Source organism: Parasteatoda tepidariorum, chromosome 2 (genome assembly GCF_982258835.1).
Source record: "Parasteatoda tepidariorum strain Cologne lab strain chromosome 2, Ptep-v5.0, whole genome shotgun sequence".
Classification (NCBI taxonomy): domain Eukaryota; kingdom Metazoa; phylum Arthropoda; class Arachnida; order Araneae; family Theridiidae; genus Parasteatoda; species Parasteatoda tepidariorum.
The window spans coordinates 96,019,039-96,040,486 of NC_141756.1; the positions used below are offsets into that span (position 1 = coordinate 96,019,039).

Below are 21,448 nucleotides of genomic sequence, written 5' to 3' on the forward strand. Positions count from 1 at the left end.
TCTCTGTTTATTTATATGCAAAAAGTTTTTTTTAATTTTATGTTTTTTTTATGGATTGTAATCAACTTTTCATTTATACATATTTATTTACCCATGCAAATGCTCCTTAATGTTATGAAAATCATTAAATTTTCTACAACTCATATTGCAGGCAAGGAAATTTAGCTTACTGCCATGCGACCCAGCATGCGATATCTTGTGTGTGTTTTTTACCACGGAAAAATTGTAGTTGCTATGCTAGCTATCTACATTCTAATCGCCATATGATAGGGGGAGATGCCCACCCTAAGAACTCTCCAGCACAATGCAATTTTAATCTAGAAAGCTAGTTATCACAATTTGTTTGTGATCCAAAAATATGTGGGAGATATTGCATGCTGGGTTGAGTGGCAATAAAGAAAAGTTGCTACCACACAGCGCCTGAGGGTTTGCCATTCGAAAGCAAATAAAAGTTCCATAACCATTATTCCCTTTGAAACTTCCATTCTTCCCTTTTGTTTTTGTGTTTATTTGGTTTTGTTATCTGAAGTATATAAAACTGTTTGAATTTGGCTGTGTAAGGAGGCTTCAAGCTTTCGTTCAGACTTTTTCCTTTGCGTTTTCTATTAGAAATTTACTAAAATTGAAATTACAAGATTTTTTTGTTCTTCATTTTTTTGCATTGAGGAATATTTCTACTTGCACCCCTTGAAAGAAGTCTTGAGACAGGTTAACAACCTGAAATGAATTTACCCAGCAAACTTTTTTTTAGTTTTTATTTTCTACATAAGTGTATTTGCAACTGATCAAAAACTTCTTTATTTTATCATGCAATCATTCAAAAAGTTCTTTTGATTAAGCTAATGTATTTCTATTTTAAAAAGGAAAGTTAAAATTTAATGACAAACATTTAAATTTCTAAAAAAATTTGTGACTAACACTTTTGTGTGGGTATATATATTTAAAAAATAACAATAAAAATAGTTTTTTCATTTTTATTTCTTTCAGTATGTCACATTTGTGGTATCTTAACAAAAATGTCTTCATTAGACTGTTTTGTATTAGTATTGCACAAAAGTTACAAAAGAGGTTATTGAAGGTTACATATGTCTAGAGAGATAGATAAAATAACTTATTTTTCTTGTAAGAAACTATGCCATGTTACTTTCTAATTCTGATTCTTTGGAAGCTTTTTTGTTTTTCAAATGATCCAACCTGCTTTCTTCTTCGAAAAGGGCTTCTTCAAATAAATTTCTAAAAATATATATATATCAACTAAGCATGTTGAAATGTAAACTTATATCCATACTTCGTTTCCTTTCTTTTTTATTGTTTTCTCAACTTTAGTTTGGTGTTGGAACTGTTTTTATTTACTAATTTGAAGATTAATTCACTAAAAAAGTTAAATGAATAAAAAATGGATGAATAAATCGTCAAGAGCTAAAATAATCCATTAATTCTTGAATAAAACTATAGCCATGTAAATATTTTTATTGAAAGATATAGATATTTAAGAGTTTTGGTGCAGATTATGATTGGCTAAATTCTTGACTTAAATATCTTATTACTTTTAAGAGAAATGCTATCTGTACATTTTCACTGAGGCCCTCTTTTTTTTTTAATGATATTAATGAATTCTGCACTTGTAATACGGAGTATGTTAAATTAAAAATAAAAACAATTACTTACAGAACGATTTTACGCTGCCCTAATGGTATCTCCATTTCTTGTTTACTTGTTGGAACGCTGTACAATACTATATCATCCAGCTCGTTTTTGGCTACATTTAACTTCTCCTGTGTAGCTTCATCTTCCAAGAGACAGTTTCGAATTGAGTATTAAAATACGTTATTAATTCATCAATTCATTCAACAGGGGGTGGACAAAATAATGGAGATACTTCTATACTAATTATTTTTTTTTCATATTTCTCAAGAAATACTAAAAGAATCATTTTATAACTTTAGAAGTGTTTAAATCATGCAACTTCTCATACAAATCAATGAAGTTTAAAACTTTTAGAGGTTCGAGTGGCCGACAATAAATTTAAAACTGAAAGTAGTGTTTTTGAACACCCTATGCCAAAAAATGTAGCAATAAAATTTTTTAACTTGCAGCAATTATTTTGGTTATTATATGAAACAATTGTACAAAATTTTTTAAGCCTTGCTTTAATATTTATGGAGATATGGACATTTTTTTAAGGGGTTTTCCAGAAATTCCATTTTGAACTAATAAATAAGATTTATTAAAAATGACACTGGCAAATGATCATCCCTCATAAAAGTATCTTTTCTTTCGCCTGTTTTCCTTCGTTATACAATCTTATTTCTGGTATGAATGTTTATTGTAAGGCAATCATTTGTTATTTAAATTTGTCTTATGGTACAAAATAATATTTGTAGAGAACCCCTTATCATTTTCAGTTTCTTTTAAAAATTACAAAATCTGTTTAGAAAATCGCTTGAAACTTTTTAAAATATTCAAATCGGACTTTTTTTTAATTAGTTGCCAAATCCTATTCTCTACAAACTTATGAAGAAAAAAATTACATTTTTTCCTGCACATGTGTAGTATAAAAGAACTTTATTAATTACTCATATCCTGTGCAGTTTTAAATGAATTTTTCTCAAATTTTAAAGCAATAATTTTGCAACTAATTTTAAATTACTTTAAAACAAATTTTAAAATTCTATGTAATATTTGTAAAGTTATAGCAAAAAAACGATAGACAAAAAAATTTAGTTTTTTATAAAAATGCCCATATCTTCATAGATATTTAAGCTAGGTCTACAAAATTTTGTGCAATTATTGCATATAATAGCTAAAATAATTGCTACAAGTTAAAAATGTATTGCTACATTTTTGTTAAGATGTTCAAAAATATTATTTTCCGTTTGTAATTTATTTTCAGTCCCTCAAACCTCTAAAAGTTTTAACTTCATTGATGAGTTTGAGAAATCACATGATCTAAACTCTTCTAAAGTTATAAAATGATTCTTTCTGTATTTCTTGCGAAAATTTATTAGTATAAAAGTATTTCCATTCTTTTGTCCTCCCCTGGATATAATCTATAAACTATAGTCGATGAATAAATTAAGATAATATATGCCAAAACAAGTATGACATATTTCCTACAATTTCATAAATATTCTAATGTTTCCCTGAATCTTATTATAAAATATAACCATAAATATTTTTTTTCTGTAATTGCCTTTCAACGGACACCAAATTCCATAAATGGATAGCTTTTCTTTAATTGCTAATACATTTACATAAATATTACTTCTCACTAAAAAGGTTATTGTAATTTGTTTTTGCTTCGATAGGCATTTGTTATTATTTCCCACCACCAACTCATTTAAAATTTCTAAATCATTTATTAAATGAGAATTATAACTATGGCAATAATTTATTGCAAAATATTTAACAAAATATTTTGTAGCATCTTGCTACTATTGCACATTTTAATTTGATTCTGAAAGGAAGTACCCTGTTGAAACTTACTCTATTGTGTAGGTACTTTTGTTCTTTTGTACTTTTGTTGTACTTTTCTTTCTGATTTCATAAATTTGTATTCTGAAGATTAATTTATGTTAAATTTGAAAAAATCCTCCAGCTTCTCTTTACATTTTCAAGAGTTAAAATTAAACTTTTTTTAAAATCTGATAATCGTCATATACAATTTGCAGTTTAAATTCTTCCTTATGTATTTATATAGTTCCATCAATGTGAGCAATGGCATGCATATCCTACCTTCACTAACTAAATAGACAATAACAGGGGTGATTGTGCTCCGGAAAAAGTCCGGATTTCCGGAATTTTCGCTAACTGTGATCCGGAAGTTTCCGGAAATCGAAGGTCCAGTTGTTTAAACAAATCATTGATCACAGAAGTTTCAGGAAATCAATGATACAGGCTTGCCACAGGCGACTATTTGCTACTATTTTCAGCCTATGGCGCTTTTTTTTTTGTTGCCTGAAAAGGCTAAAAAAAAGCAACTATTTTCAAGAATAGGCGACTATTGGGAGACTTTTTTACTTTTGGCGAAGCTTTTTCGCAAAAATGAACGTTACTTTTCAGTCCCCTCGCTAATACGTGCGTAGTGCTGCCTACCACGTGCATGTGCTCAGCGACGTCATCACGCTAATCCCTCCCTTGTTATTTCACCCCACAGAAGAAAAAAAACTGCACGTATTTTTTAAAATTTTTTTTTAGTAAATATGAAAAAAGCTGAAATTTTTTAGATTTAGTCTATTAATTTAAAAAAAAAACACTGTTTAAAATTTTTTTTAAATTAATACTAAGTGAAGGGATATTTTGATATTTTAAAAGTAGCGGTATTTAATAATACAGTAGAGAACCATTTATCCGGTACCCAGGAAACCGGGAAGAATTTTGCTTGGTTTTCCCGCTATTTGGAAGTATAGCGATAATAGTAAAAAAAAAAAAAAAAAGCGGTAAACTAAATAGTTATCAGTAAATAGTAAACTAAGAAATATCGAGAAAAAGGGAAAAAACCTTCTTTAATTTATTTTTTTCAATTTAAACAGTTTTTTTTTTTTTTTACCTTAAGAAATTTTTTTTCCCGGATTTTTCCGGAATTTTGGACTTGGGCTCACAATCACCCCTGCAATAATATAACTTCTAAATTAAATTTCTCTTTTAATCTTAATAATGCGAACTTCTTCAACAGAGATTTTAGAATCATCGTTGAACAGCCGACCCAATTTTCGGTTTATGACTACTAATGTTCAACTCCGTAGCCTTGTAATTTTGAACCCAATCCAGAAGACAAGTGAACTCCTGGGTCAAGTTATGGGAGAAATTTGCCTTCGTCGAGGACTTTTTGATGAAACTAACCCGCAACAACTGACGCCTTTATTCTGAGCACACCAATTTAGAGGATTTACATTTGTTAATTTTACAACTCACAGTTTTTTAACGCTTTTCATTATTTTCACTTGTTTTAGGTTATTAATTCTTAACCATAAAAATGTTGTTGTTGTTGACGTATGCCTGTTTAGACAGAAGAGGTGCGATTATTCATGTTTTTCTGTGGCGCCATCTATGGCCAAGAATTCGACTTCTGCCACACCATTATAGGGCGGACCCATTCATTCATCCACAGATCGTAATTTTGACCTGAATCAGAGAGCGATCGATCTCCAATCCAGTACCCCCAGAGGTTTTGATTTGTTATGGGAACACGGAGGACTTTTGCGACTCGGCAGATTTAACGTGCATCGGTCACTTTACTACATGGGGAGTGTTCGGCCGGCGGGGTTCGGACATGAGCCCAGCGCCCTACCGATCAGGCTATCTAACCATAAAAAAAATAGGTGCATTTAATTGTTTTTCGTTGTACAATTAAGGTTATCCTATGTACTGAAAAAAAAATGAAAAACAAAATACTTTCTTAGGAAGAATTTCTCCTCAATCACAATTATGAATACAGATTATCTAGATTTAAAAAGAAAGAAAGGTTATTAGTTAAGTTTTATTTTGAGATTTTCTTAAGATGTTCTTAATCCACAAAGATGCCATTAAAATCTTAACTGGAGCTAACTCTTTTTTATTATTTTGTCTCATTTGGGAAAAAATAGATTTCTCTCACTCATCTTTTGAGGTCACGCTCGAGTAAAGAAAAAAATGAATTTGGTTTTTATTCTTTAAGTTTAAATTATAGCTACAACAGTTACAACATGTGAAAATTATTCGATTTTAAAGCAATTGGATTAATTTTCACATGTTGTAACTGTTGACTTTTTCTGATACCCGTTTGAAAAATATTTTTTTGTTGGAAAATCTTCTGCTGCAGGTCCTGACTCATATGCGTACAAAAAATTCGAGTTTCACTTAAAATATTTGTGAATATATTCTTCAGACTATGCAATAAGTTCCAATTTTTTTTTCTTGCAAAAATGAAGAAAACATATTAAAACATGAGAAGTGCATTCAAGTTAATATTTTGCGCTTTTAAAAAAATGTTTGATGCAGTTGAATGAAATTATCACTTGCAAAATCAGAAATGTAACTTACATTCTTTCTGAGCTTCCTCTGTTGCTTTATATATCTTTTCGATTTCGGCTTTAACTGAATCTTTACTCTGCCATCAAAACAAAATCATTAATTTCATGTCTTAACTTAATACACCAACTTTTTAATAACATAACTAGACAAATGCTATCAATTAAATTATTTTATAAAAATTGAACATTAAATTTTTTTAATTGTCTCACGTTTTTTTTTCTTTCTGTAACATTAAAAATATTCAAAAAAATTTAACAATATTTAGAGAGAAATATAAAATTATTGTTCTAAAATTTGAAGAAAAAAAAATTCATTAAAAACTGCTCACGATAGGAGTATTTAAAGTAGCTCTTCTATACTGCGTATGCGCGAAAAATATGTAAAAAATTTCTTAATTTCGTCTCTTTGTAACTGAAAGTGTATCTTTTACTACTGTAGGGAGATTGGAGCGACTGTCTGTAAAAAAGATCTAGGAAAGAATAGATTAGATATTTTTTTCCTCCAAAAATTAAATATTTAGGATAATAGTGACTTAAAAAAAAATGTCAGCTTGTAAAATTCTAAAAATTGAAATATTGAAAAGTCCTGCCTCAAAATAAAGTTCCTTATACAGCCCTTTTAAAGTGATACTCTAATTACTGTGAATATTTTTAAAAAGAGGAAGGAGATGGTAATATAATTTTTCAATTTTATATGCACAGAATTAAAATTAAAATTGGGTCACAATTATTCTTCAATTTATTATATTTTATAATTGGAATCTTAAGCTGTGCGATTTTAAACTTTATTTGTTATGATGTTACTTACAAAATCTCTCAAAATTGTTTAAATGGAACTTACATAAGTAAATGCAGCTGAGCCGAATAACTCACATAAATTAACAACTTCAGTCTGCAACTGTTCTCTAAAAATAAAAATAATGTAAGTAAGAAAATTAAATTTTAATACACTGTGTATAAGTATCAAAATAAATGAAATACTCTGAACAACTCTAAAACCAATAATCAGATTTTTGCACATAATACATTGCATTTTTGTGATTTAAAGGGGATTTTATTATATTATTTCCTATGTATAGTATTACTCCGCTATAGCATAAGATACCAATTGCTTATAAATTAAAATGGTAGTACGTGCTAAAAAAAATTCATACTTACAGTTCAGTGGCATACTTTTCTTGATTAGTTTTAATTTTAGTGTGAACATTTTCTATTATTTCTCGTAGAAATTTGTTTTTCCTTTCCAACCTGCGTTATTAAATAACAATAAATGATGAACCTCAGAAATTATAACAATAAATAAATAATTGAAAAAAATTTAAAAATTATGTAATAAAAATTATTATTAATTTGCATTCATTTTTAAAAAAGAAAGAAAAAATTTAAAATGAATTTGATGAAGATCTAATCAAATACAATATATATTTATCAAAAAAATTATTAAAAATTCATTTGTTAAAAAATGCACAAAATTTTTTATTTTTAGTTTATTGATTTAGAGATTCTCAATAGTATATTATTTATAAAAGAATAAAAAATAAAACTTACTCTTCTGCGTCCTTTTCTATTTTTTCCAGTTTAAACTCATTGACTATATTTGCAGCTGAAATTAAAATAATGTTACTTTTACCTTTGATTATAATTAAACTCTATATGAATTCCTCATACTCGACCTTAACGATGGTAAACTGGAATTATCTTTCTATTACCTTTTATTTAATTTAATTGTTTATATTTTTGCTTATCTTGTTTTAATTCCCGTCCTCAATGCAGCTTGGCACTTTTTGGCTTTGAATTTTAACTATTTTTTACACTTTTATAATATTAAAGATTCATTAAGGTTTTTCCCATTGAAATGCGTATCAACCTTTTTTAAAGTGCTACTATTAAGAAAAATTTTGGAGAAAATTCTAGTCTCTATACTATTCTAACAGACTATCCTTTGTCATCTTAGCTGAGCTCAAAATTATAAAGTAATTGGCCCTTTAAATTTTAACAAGGATCGACTGCTCAACGACGTTGATAAGTTGTTTATAAAAAATCTAAACCTTAAAATTACAATTCTATGGTATATGATTCCAGGTTTTGGCGAATGAGTTTTGGATGTTATGCAGGGTTATTTGTTTATGAACACCGTTAATGCATATTTTTAGAATCCTTATGAAAAAGGAAATCGAAAAGTCTACTTTATTGAGGGTCGCAAATAACAATTTAATCTAGGAAACAAATTATCGAAATTGGACGAATCACTTTGGTGGAAAGTGGTGTGAAAAGCATGAAAACCTGTTTGATTACCTTCTGAAACTTGAAGGTGTTGTGTTACTAATAATTGCTTTTCAACTTCTTCAAGTGATCAGACAGGTTGCAGCATTTTTAATTCCTCTTTTTTTGTAGTGATTTGCCAAAATTGGAAAATAGTTTTTTCTTTCATCGCTTAGTTATTGAAAAACATTTTTTTACTTCGCTTTCGACAAGAATTTTAAAATTATTCATTAAAGGCGGTCACTACAGAACACCTAGCATATTCCTTTTCATTAATAAATTTTACGCGTTTCTGTTCCCGCATACAAATAACTTATCAGCACTGCCAAACTTCAGTTGAAAATAAAAATCATGCTTATTATGGTCAAACAAAGAAAACATATTTTAAAAAATTTTAAAGAAAGAAGAATTTACTTACTTTCTAGTTTGTGCCCTACATCATTCAATTCTCGCAGCTTATGATTATCTAAAGCAAATATGAAATTTAATAAGATAATGAAAAAAAATATTGATAATTCAATTCCTATTTCGAAGATTAATCCAATGCTAGATATTTTTTTTTTAGTCCTTTTTTAGAGCTGCTTAAATTTTAACGATACTCAATCTCATGCATAGTGTGGAAATGAATTAATAAAAATTTACTGATTATTAAATTTATTAGCTCGATCACACAACATGTGAATTCAAATGTTAATATTTAATAATGTTAATATAAAAAAAACGCTAACATAAAAATATAAATATTAGTGAGATTACAATTATTCGAATATAACTTGCAATGTGCCATTACATTCGCGGTGTTTAAATAAATAAATTTAATAATATTATTGGCAACCGAAATTTTTTTTATAAGTTTACAAATCCATACATATTATTATTTTTTCATATGTTTGCTAATTAGTTTCTTTTTACACGCGTTATAATATTGTTTTATTTTAACTTTAAAAGCCTCTTATATAGGCTCGCTTCGCAAGGCATTCTTGATAGAGTTAATAAATAAAGCAAGAAAAGAATGAAAAAAGAAATGATACAAATCGCCTAATCAGCAATTTAATTATCAATAATTTGACAGTCAACACAACCACATTTTATGTTATTTTTTAAAATTCTTTTTATATTCAAATTTAAACACTAGTTAAATAACAAATTCCTTGTATAAGATTTTGTTGTTAACTTCATTGATTTCGTTCACTATTTCTTGAGTTATTCTCATAAATGCGTTTTTTTGCCTTAGCAATTGTATCAGTTAAGTGTTTGGGTCAATTTTTGAATATAAAATAAAAGTGTTATAAAATTTATTAAATGGAATGAAATACCTGCTTCAATTTTTTCTTCTAATGAATGTCTTATTTTAGTTAAATCTTGTAGATAGTTCTGCACATTACTTTGCTCTGAAATATAATTTTTATAGATGAATGTATGTATTATAATTTTTCAGCAATATTTTGAATTCATGAAAGTAAATATATTATTTTCTAATATTCTGTTGTGAAAAATCTAAAAACTTATATATGCTAATGCTTATCCACTGTCATAACCGCAGCTGAATATACTTGAGGAATAAGAGCGCTCTATCATTTCCTTAAATATGTAAATTATACAGAATAAAAACTACATAAAGAATTTTTTTTTTCTTTTTTTGTAAAATTTTGCAAAGAAAAATATAGGATCAAGCAAAACTAATGTAATGAAATAATCTTAACACTTAACTATAGATTCTGGGATTAAAAGGGAAAAAAATGTAAAGAGCGCAAAAAAAAAAAAAAAAAAAAAAAAAAAAAAAAAAATGGAGTCTGAACGGAAACTGAATAACTTTTGATCCAATGATCGAATCTTCACGTCCTAGGACTCAATCTTAAGGGCTCGAGGAGGTGACCTCAAGTATGCTAATTAATAAGGGCAGATGATCTTTTTAAGTTACGAAATCAGACACAAAAACTTTCTCTGAATAAACGTACCTCTTTTTCGATGGTTTCAGATTTCTGAACCCATCGAAAATAACCGTAATCTAGAAATTATGGTCCCAGTTTGGTCAGAAAACAGTTGGTCAGAAAAGAGCTGTAAAGTTTGAATGTTAATAATACTCTTTGCGTATTTCATTATATCTCGAGAGCCTTGTTATAAAATTGGAAAATCTTTGCACAGAATTATAAAGTTCATTTATCCAAAAATAATTCCATGCAAAAAATAACCTTTATTAAATATTTATTATTATTTTATTTACTAGTGGTCGAAAAAAAATTTAATTTTAAGGTATAAAATTTTTGTATCATTCTAAAGAATATAATTTTACACGGAAAAATACAAAATTTGAGCAAAATCGGTCAAATAGCTCCTGAGAAATTGAATTTCTGAAAAGTCATATGTTCCAAGTTCTATTTCTCAGGAACAATTCGAGAGATTTTGCTCAAATTTTCTATTTTGGCATGTAAAGTTATATTCTTTAAAATAATGCAAAAAATTGTATACCTTACAATTCAAAATATTTTGGACAAACATTAAATAAAATAATAGAAAGTAATGAATGTTTAATAAAGATTATTTTTTACATTGAATTATCTTTGGAATTTTATAATTGTGTGCAAGAATTTTTCAATTCTATTAAAAAGTTCTCGAGATATAACGAAATACGAGGTATAACTAATCTCGAGATATAACTAATTGAACCATAATTTCCAAACTGCGGCTACCCCTCATATTCTGGGGGGCGAAAGTCTGAATCCGTCGGGAAAGAAAAGGTATGTTTATGTTTATTTAGAGTAAGTATGTTTTGTGTCTGATTTCGTAACTGAGAATATCGTCTGATCTCATTAATTAACATATTTGAGGTCACCCCTTGAGCTATTAAGATTGAAAGATCCGAGGATTAGATCAAAAGTTATTAAGGGTGGTCTGTTTTTTTTCTCTGTGCCGTAATTTAATTCTTATTTTTCTTTCTTTCTTTTTGTCTATCTTTTTATTAACATGAAACTTAATAAATAAACAAATGAATAAATAAACATGTAAACATAAACTAATACAGAATTGATTGTTCATTGACTCTATATATACTATTTCAAATTGAACTTAAACACCCTCTTGTACCTGTATTATTAGTTAGGCAACAGTAGATATCTAAAAAAAGGATAGGGAATACTTTGTGCTATGTAAACTAAAGAAGAAAAAAAACATGAATGAAGCAAAAATGAAAATACAAAAATAGACACAAATAAAAGTAAATAGCACAGAAATAAAGAGATAAAATAATAGAGAGCACAAAGGAAAGTAGAGAATAACATGTTCATTTCTGTACTTCCATTTGCGCTTAATTCTCCTTTTTTTTTTTTTTTTTTTTTTTTTTTTCTATTTAAGTCTGCTAAAGATAAATTCAAAACTTTTATTTCCTAAATTACGCAAAAATTCTAACTGAATAAAATATTATTAGAATCATTTACCCAAGCTAATAAAATATTGCCCTGAAATATCTCCCTCACCCGAAATTTAATCATTCAACCAAAAACATTTTGTATGAATTTGTGATGAATGTATAGTATCATATATATATATTTTTTTTATAAAACAAACGGAAATCTCGGAAAATTGACGTTTTTAAAGCTTTTTTCATTATCTTCATAATTTCGATACTTGCTAATATTTTTTTATTTGATTATTTTCTGTGCAGTTTGACCAAACCTAATCTCTTAAGATCGTACTCATGAGAAAAGTTACTTATATCTTTAGGTCATGAGATCGATCGGACAATGAAAAGCAAACCTCCAAGTAAAGTACTATACTCATTTCATTTGTGCTCAACTTTTTTTTAACAATTAACTCAAATAAGTTTCATAAGCAAAATCTATTTTATGCCTTTCTTGGCCTTTTTTTTTTTAAAGAAATTTATTTTGCTATCAAATTAACACTCCCTATTTTGAACCTAATTTTTTTTGAGAATATGCATTTTAGGAAAGTAAATTGTTTTTTTAATATTAAAAGAAAAATGTCTATAATAAATAAATACAAAATTTCGATAGAATTTTTAAGAAAAATTCAATAAATAATTTATAAATTTTAGAAAATTATACTCTATTTCTTGCAAAATGCTTCCCAGTTAAGGTCGCTGAATAATACATTTAACAATTTTTTTTATAAAATTCAATTGTTCAACAATTGCGCTTATAGCAAGCGTTTGAAAATCAGAGGAAGAAAATAATTTTAAAAAATCAAATGCCGAAAAATCATTTCAAATGGATACTATCATAAAAAAATAAATAAATAAACACGACAGTTCCAAAAATTTAAATTCTTTTACCCAATTCAAGGTTTTCAATCAAGTTACGCATGGTTCCAAAAGCGTTATTTTCTTGTTCCTCCATGATAAGAAAAATAGTTTACAATAGTCAAACACTGAAAGAAAAAATAGAATACAAAATTCGAAAAAAAAAAAACCTTTTTGGTTTTAAATAACACAAATAAACTTGAGACTATAATTGAAAATTTATATTCCTACAAGTATATTTTATTTATTGCGTTATATTACGCTGAAATATTGTTAGTTTTTAGAAAGTTTTGAGGATTTCTCAATACATTAAGTTTTCAGATTCTTAGAACAAAATTTTATTGAAAAATTATGTTCTGTTATAAAAATGATAGTTAACAATTGATATTCTAAATGCTTTATCATTAAAATTATGTGATTAAAAATAACTCTGCAATCGAAAACTTTAATCAATATTATTAATTTGAATTTGTTCTATAAATTTTGCTGAAGCTATTTGAGACTATTTAAGGAATATTTATTAAAAAAAAAAGAAGAAAACTTTCAAAAGCAAGAGAAAAAATTTATCAAGGTTTATTGAAATGTTTCTAGAAATATTAATTACCTTCAATAAAACAAGTTCCTCAAAAATTTAGATATCGAAACAAGAACAAGAAACGAAAATTAAGAATGCAGTTGCCACTAATTCAAGCTATTTCATAACAGGAAATAAAAACGATATTGGTTAAAAATTAGAAAAAGTATTCTCACAGTAAACAAAATGATATTTGTAAAGCTGATAAGCACTTTTTTAAACATCGAAACTAAATTAAAATAACTCTAGTTAAATATTAAAATGCTTAAATGAAGTGAAAAGAAGTAATGATTGAGTTTTAAGGATTTGAAAAATGGAATAAACTGATTGAATAGTAGTCTTACAATATAGTAGATGCTGCCTATATTTTAAGTACGAAAACTGAATGTTTCAGTTGATTCCTTCGTAATCGATACATTTACCTAACATAAAATTAAAAGTAAACAAACCTTAGAGAATTTCGATGCAGCGTATTTATTTCCTTTTCTAAAAGGGATTATTAATTTGAAATTCCTGTACAAACTTTATTATGCAGCTAACAAATATTACTGGATTGGAAGAATTTGAGAGTAATGAGCTCTACAAACAGTTTTTAGCTGAAGATTTTGATTTGAAAGCTGTTACTTTTTCTGTTGTACAAAGTGCAGCCGTAGCAGAGCAACTAGCTAAATTAAGTGCTGGCATATCGTTACTTGACAAAGCACTTCATCACCAAGTTTCTAGTCATTATGAAGATCTTTTATATCAAGCAACTGAAATCGAAACTTTAGAAAGTATTTTATTGGTTGTGCATCACAAAATTGCTTCATTACTTTCGTCTGCTGATAAACTTCGTAGCAAAGTTGTGGAACCTTATGAAGAGATAGCTTCCTTAACCAGAAAATTACAGCGTCTTCACGTAGTTTGTGATCTTTTGAGACGTATTATACGCATTGTTCGGGTGTCTAAACGCCTTAAAAGCCATTTGAGTAAAGAACCCAAAGAATTTTCCAAAGCATCTAATTGCATAACTGAGTTAGAAAGCATTCTTAAGGAAGTTGATTTAACTGGATTAAGTGTTATCGAGTCTGAAATCCAATATTTTAAAGAAGCCAAAGTATTAGTGCAGAGTGAATTAAAATAGTTGTTCAGGAAAAATACATTATTTTGTGTGTCATATTGTTGCACTATTCTATTTGAAGTTAATAGTTTGATTTATAAACATGACCATTTTATCAAATGTTAAAATGGGTTTTGAAGTTAAAATACCAAGTGCAAACAGGTACAAATATGAAAGTATTCCCGAATTTTTGGTAAAAATTCTCTGTGCTGATCATTTTTTTCTGTGATGTTTCCAGAGGCCAAGTTCGTTGCCAAAAAGTTATAGAATTTTTGTTTTGCGCCCTCCAAATTTTTTTAAATTAACAAAAACACATTAAATCATTTATAATTCATGTTGATTTATCAAGCAAAATTTTAAATTTTTCAAATTAATGAACACAAGGCTGGTTTTAGAAGAATTGAAGGAAATTTATTGCAGATCCAAAGAGCATCCAATTCTACTCTCTAATTAAAAAAAAAAAAATTTTAAATTTTCAGTATTTTTAAATATATGAAATTAATTAGATATCATTCTGATAATTTCCTTCTCAAACATGATGTATTATTAATAAGCATTTTGTCTTTTAAAACCCTTTTCTGTAAACCTCAATTATATATTCTCTGCATAATTGTTTTTAAAGCATTTTATTTTCAAAAAATACACAACTCTTTATTTGGTTATAATAACTCTGAAGAAATGCTATGACAAAATTTTATAGAAGATGAAATCTGCTCAGAGAATATTTGGAAATCATAAATGTTTCTGTTATAGTGATTTTTCAAAGATCTTACAAAAGATTTGATTTGTACATATTAAAATGAATTGTTAATTAATCTATCACTCACTCTATGTTATGTTGATATATTATGCAATAAATTGTATGTATTAAATCTTGTTTTTATTATTCTAAGGATATTCAAAGATTTTTTTTTGTATCAAGGAACACTGAAACTGTCAAAAGTAGAGGGAGAAAAATTAAATATATACAAAACCAGGGGTCTGTCCAGGCCAAATTTACTACCGTTTAGCAGTATCTTCACAAATTCAACTTTAGGAAAAATGGTAGTTTCACAGAATACTTGATCTTAAAATTTTATTTTTGTATCCCGTAAAAAATGATAAATCCACATTTTTGTGTTGATTTTTTAATATAATTTTTAATTTTCACAAATTATGTCTAAATTTTCACAAAAAACTAGACAGACCTTTGAAAACTATGGGGTTCGAAGAACAAATCTAGTGATAAAAAATTTGAAAAAAACATATTCAAAATAACAATGGTATAACATACTGGCAATCTATATCTTGCTTTTTCTATATTGGTCTCATTTAAAAATGTATATTTTATGGTTGGAAGTAGCGCACTACAAGTAGTAAAATTACTGTAGTTGCTACTTTTTTCGTAGTTAGTAGTCTAGTGCATTATTTTTTAAATGAAGTGGTGTAGTGAGGTGCAAATAAATAGCTTGTAGCAATTTTTGAAACTACTTTCAATGTTAGTTTCATTTAGAAACAAGGTTCCAACAAAAATAATTTTCTGAACATGATTATTACAAATCTTCACATGTCTGTCAATAAACACAATGAGCCAAAAAAAAATTGAGCCAATGAGCCACAATTAATAAAAACTATGACGGATGCTCCAAGCTGCAAGTTTTTTCTTTAAAGTAGTTAAGTTTATAATGATCAATAGTTTAACTAGTCTTTACGTATAAAACTTAGGCCATTCCTTTAAATGCAAATTCACACTCGTGAAATACTTAAAGAATATTTGAGGTTATTTTAATAGAAGGAAACATATTTTCTCTGTACTTAATTTCATAGAGGTAAGGAAACATAGAGAACATTTAACAAAATCGCAGTTTTTTATTGATTTATAACATTTAAAGCTAAAGGTGAAAAGAAAACGCCGAAAAAGTTGAAGGTTAAAAGAACAAATTCATAAAAAATTATTTAGATTAACAAATATTTCTTAATAAATCCTCATATTCGGAGATGATTGTGCTCCGGAAAAATCTGGATTTCCAGATTTTTCGTTAACCAAGATCCAGAAATCCAAGGTCCGAAAGTTTCAAGAAATCATTGATGAAATTTATGTATAAAAATTCTTGTATATTTTATTTAAAAATATTGGAGCTACAATTTATACTTAGTATCTGTAAATGTTTTTTCTGGTAGAATAATATATGGTGATTAGAGATAAAAGTAAACTTATACATAATTATTAATTTAAATTATGCTGTATACAATTTAGTTAGAATTTCATGTTGTGAAAATATCAATGATTTAATTTTATAACGACATTAATTTTTTGAAATGCACCATTAATGATTTTACTCAAGAAATTTTCAGAATTTTTGAGTTGGGCTCATGTTTAAATAAGTCACTTCTCTATTAAAAACCATATGAACAGGGTTGTAGAACAAGTTCTCCAACAAAGTTTGTCTCCTAAATGTTGTGACTACATTTCAAAAGTAGTTTATTGTCACTACCTTTTAAAAAAAGTAGTACTAGTTAACTACAAAAGAAAATTTAATTTTTCTGGCCACTAGGTATATTGCAGAAAGATGAGGCCGAATAGAAAATCAGATTGTTTCTATAGAAAACATAGAGCCAACGATAAAATTCAATCTGCCATCAGAAGGTTAATGGGAAATCATTTTATTAGACAGGCTCTGTGCTTATTCCAAGCCAATGGAGCACACTCTAAATTGTTTTAATAAGAGTTCCTTAACTTTTAAATAACATTGTCATACTTAAGTTAAAAAAACTAACTTGGCTTCAGCACCTGGCAACATTTTTCTTGCATTTTAAATAAGAAAGTTAGTGCTTCATAATTTAATGCAGACTTTTATTTACCATGGAAAATGTTATATGATAATGTACCTCTTATATTCCCTCAGTGGACTGATCGTTAAGCCACGGTTCCCAGCAGATCACCGTTTCCCAGACCGAAGCCAATAGCCCATTGTGCAGCTCTAGTGTGACGTAAATGAACTACAACAAACTACCTTTAACATTGAGATGAAAATACAATTGAAATATTTTTTGGGAATGTGAGAATCTAATGGATATCCATATGACATTTTAGATATGCCAGTTCAGTTTAAGTGGTCCTTAAGTATCTGAACATTACGATTCAAATATCATTATTAAGCTTTGTAATATGTATTATTGTAGTTAGTTTTCTCCCTACAAAATTAGTTTAAATATTAAAAACCAAAATTTTAAAAGAATAAAGGATCATAATGTCATTTGAAGATTATGAACTTTGTATTGTATTTATTTGGTATGTTGAAGGAAAGGGTTTTTGACACTTCTGTACACAGTGCTTTCATATAGAAAACACTATTTGTGCCAAACGACTTTTATTGAACTAACACATTTTCGATTCATAAATTCTTGAACTGCTTAACAGGCCTGAACAATTTTAATTTGAGCAAGTTTGTGTAGTAGTTTCTCCTCAGTACACAACTTTTTCATTAAAAAACTTGTGTTACCAAAAAAAGAAAAAAAAGTTCAATAACACCTTTAAGAATTCCCAACACTTGGTTAAGGCGATGTAAAATAAATTTTTATAGCCTATTTGGCAGCAAAGAATGTATTGATTTATAATAATAAAATTAAATATATGCATAAATAGCATTACAATTTAGCATAAACAATTAGCAATTTAGCAGATTCATAAATTGTTGAACTGTTTAACAGGCCTGAACAATTTTAATTTGAGCAAGTTTGTGTAGTAGTTTCTCCTCAGTACACAACTTTTTCATTAAAAAACTTGTGTTACCAAAAAAAGAAGAAAAAGTTCAATAACACCTTTAAGAAATCCCAACACTTGGTTAAGGCGATGTAAAATAAATTTTTATAGCCTATTTGGCAGCAAAGAATGTATTGATTTATAATAATAAAATTAAATATACGCATAAATAGCATTACAATTTAGCATAAACAATTAGCAATTTAGCAGATTCATAAATTGTTGAACTGTTTAACAGGCCTGAACAATTTTAATTTGAGCAAGTTTGTGTAGTAGTTTCTCCTCAGTACACAACTTTTTCATTAAAAAACTTGTGTTACCCAAAAAAGAAAAAAAAGTTCAATAACACCTTTAAGAAATCCCAACACTTGGTTAAGGCGATGTAAAATAAATTTTTATAGCCTATTTGGCAGCAAAGAATGTATTGATTTATAATAATAAAATTAAATATACGCATAAATAGCATTACAATTTAGCATAAAAAATTAGCAATTTAGCAGATTCATAAATTGTTGAACTGTTTAACAGGCCTGAACAATTTTAATTTGAGCAAGTTTGTGTAGTAGTTTCTCCTCAGTACACAACTTTTTCATTAAAAAACTTGTGTTACCAAAAAAAGAAGAAAAAGTTCAATAACACCTTTAAGAAATCCCAACACTTGGTTAAGGCGATGTAAAATAAATTTTTATAGCCTATTTGGCAGCAAAGAATGTATTGATTTATAATAATAAAATTAAATATACGCATAAATAGCATTACAATTTAGCATAAACAATTAGCAATTTAGCAGATTCATAAATTGTTGAACTGTTTAACAGGCCTGAACAATTTTAATTTGAGCAAGTTTGTGTAGTAGTTTCTCCTCAGTACACAACTTTTTCATTAAAAAACTTGTGTTACCCAAAAAAGAAAAAAAAGTTCAATAACACCTTTAAGAAATCCCAACACTTGGTTAAGGCGATGTAAAATAAATTTTTATAGCCTATTTGGCAGCAAAGAATGTATTGATTTATAATAATAAAATTAAATATACGCATAAATAGCATTACAATTTAGCATAAACAATTAGCAATTTAGCAGATTCATAAATTGTTGAACTGTTTAACAGGCCTGAACAATTTTAATTTGAGCAAGTTTGTGTAGTAGTTTCTCCTCAGTACACAACTTTTTCATTAAAAAACTTGTATTACCCAAAAAAGAAAAAAAAGTTCAATAACACCTTTAAGAAATCCCAACACTTGGTTAAGGCGATGTAAAATAAATTTTTATAGCCTATTTGGCAGCAAAGAATGTATTGATTTATAATAATAAAATTAAATATACGCATAAATAGCATTACAATTTAGCATAAACAATTAGCAATTTAGCAGATTCATAAATTGTTGAACTGTTTAACAGGCCTGAACAATTTTAATTTGAGCAAGTTTGTGTAGTAGTTTCTCCTCAGTACACAACTTTTTCATTAAAAAACTTGTGTTACCAAAAAAAGAAAAAAAAGTTCAATAACACCTTTAAGAAATCCCAACACTTGGTTAAGGCGATGTAAAATAAATTTTTATAGCCTATTTGGCAGCAAAGAATGTATTGATTTATAATAATAAAATTAAATATACGCATAAATAGCATTACAATTTAGCATAAACAATTAGCAATTTAGCAGATTCATAAATTGTTGAACTGTTTAACAGGCCTGAACAATTTTAATTTGAGCAAGTTTGTGTAGTAGTTTCTCCTCAGTACACAACTTTTTCATTAAAAAACTTGTGTTACCCAAAAAAGAAAAAAAAGTTCAATAACACCTTTAAGAAATCCCAACACTTGGTTAAGGCGATGTAAAATAAATTTTTATAGCCTATTTGGCAGCAAAGAATGTATTGATTTATAATAATAAAATTAAATATACGCATAAATAGCATTACAATTTAGCATAAACAATTAGCAATTTAGCAGATTCATAAATTGTTGAACTGTTTAACAGGCCTGAACAATTTTAATTTGAGCAAGTTTGTGTAGTAGTTTCTCCTCAGTACACAACTTTTTCATTAAAAAACTTGTGTTACCAAAAAAGAAAAAAAAGTTCAATAACACCTTTAAGAAATCCCAACACTTGGTTAAGGCGATGTAAAATAAATTTTTATAGCCTATTTGGCAGCAAAGAATGTATTGATTTATAATAATAAAATTAAATATACGCATAAATAGCATTACAATTTAGCATAAACAATTAGCAATTTAGCAGATTCATAAATTGTTGAACTGTTTAACAGGCCTGAACAATTTTAATTTGAGCAAGTTTGTGTAGTAGTTTCTCCTCAGTACACAACTTTTTCATTAAAAAACTTGTGTTACCCAAAAAAGAAAAAAAAGTTCAATAACACCTTTAAGAAATCCCAACACTTGGTTAAGGCGATGTAAAATAAATTTTTATAGCCTATTTGGCAGCAAAGAATGTATTGATTTATAATAATAAAATTAAATATACGCATAAATAGCATTACAATTTAGCATAAACAATTAGCAATTTAGCAGATTCATAAATTGTTGAACTGTTTAACAGGCCTGAACAATTTTAATTTGAGCAAGTTTGTGTAGTAGTTTCTCCTCAGTACACAACTTTTTCATTAAAAAACTTGTGTTACCCAAAAAAGAAAAAAAAGTTCAATAACACCTTTAAGAAATCCCAACACTTGGTTAAGGCGATGTAAAATAAATTTTTATAGCCTATTTGGCAGCAAAGAATGTATTGATTTATAATAATAAAATTAAATATACGCATAAATAGCATTACAATTTAGTAATCTTGATTTTTAGAGATTTTTAATATAGTACATTATTAAAAGTAAGTACCTTTACAATCTAAAGATTAAAATTATCTTAAGGAGTTTCAATCTCGTAAATAGCACACCATCGGTGCATGGGGGCTTACGAGGTATGAGAGCGCATGCTCTTGAAAAAACACCATATAAATTATAATAAAAATACTTTTTATTATTATAAGATTTTTTTTAATTCACTTTAAAAATAATAACCCTTAATTAAACTTTGAATAGAATTATTGTAAAATAGTGAGTTATTTTCTTGTATTATTACGATAAATTTTATTTCAATGTGATACACCTTACAATTGCATTTATTAATTCATTGTTAATTAAAGTAATTTCAATTAAAATATATAAATTAATATAAAATGAATGAAATAAATACTCAAAGTTTCTTAATATAGTGGTTTTGTCATTTTATAATAAAAAATTTTTTTCGTTTATTTATAAATCTTGCAAGGGGCGCACCCAAGTCTATCTACGCCACTGCGTGGTTCTCCGGTATTGCCTTTTTTATTCTGAGCATTATACGTGTGAATCGAAGTATTTTAATTGTATGTCATACAAATCCAATATTTCGATTATCCTAACCTCTTTTTATCGGAATATATCTGTTAACAGTAGTCAATTTTAATTTTTTTTTCAACTATTGCACTTTTTCTCAATTTCAGAATAACTTACCATTT

At 27.4% G+C, this 21,448-nt stretch overlaps 2 protein-coding genes across 2 annotated transcripts; one reads left to right on the top strand and one right to left on the bottom strand.

The window, feature by feature from the left end:
- Positions 1–319: 319 nt before the first annotated feature.
- LOC107452743 (uncharacterized) lies at positions 320–13,279 on the bottom strand. The gene is made up of 10 exons (XM_087157787.1): positions 13,133–13,279; positions 12,562–12,656; positions 9,590–9,664; positions 8,692–8,739; positions 7,560–7,614; positions 7,170–7,259; positions 6,853–6,916; positions 6,022–6,088; positions 1,669–1,789; positions 320–1,233 (listed from the first exon to the last, which is right to left on the bottom strand). Exons 2-10 carry the CDS (start codon positions 12,623–12,625, stop codon positions 1,131–1,133), a joined length of 687 nt encoding a protein of 228 aa, XP_087013913.1. The 5' UTR covers positions 12,626–12,656; positions 13,133–13,279; the 3' UTR covers positions 320–1,130.
- Positions 13,280–13,631: 352 nt separating this feature from the next.
- Positions 13,632–14,225, top strand: LOC107452742 (conserved oligomeric Golgi complex subunit 5). Its single transcript, XM_016069314.3, has one exon. The coding sequence runs from the start codon at positions 13,632–13,634 to the stop codon at positions 14,223–14,225; it is 594 nt and encodes a 197-aa protein (XP_015924800.1).
- Positions 14,226–21,448: the final 7,223 nt, after the last annotated feature.

Bases quoted from the DNA above. Each gene is read 5' to 3' on its own strand.
- LOC107452742 (XM_016069314.3), top strand. From the start codon at position 13,632: ATGCAGCTAACAAATATTACTGGATTGGAAGAATTTGAGAGTAATGAG.
- LOC107452743 (XM_087157787.1), bottom strand. From the start codon at position 12,625: ATGGAGGAACAAGAAAATAACGCTTTTGGAACCATGCGTAACTTGATT. The intron at 7,615-8,691 runs GTAAGTAAATTC...TTTTAATTTCAG, and splicing joins TGTAGGGCACAAACTAGAAA to CTGCAAATATAGTCAATGAG. The intron at 1,234-1,668 runs GTAAGTAATTGT...ATATATTTTTAG, and splicing joins GGGCAGCGTAAAATCGTTCT to AAATTTATTTGAAGAAGCCC.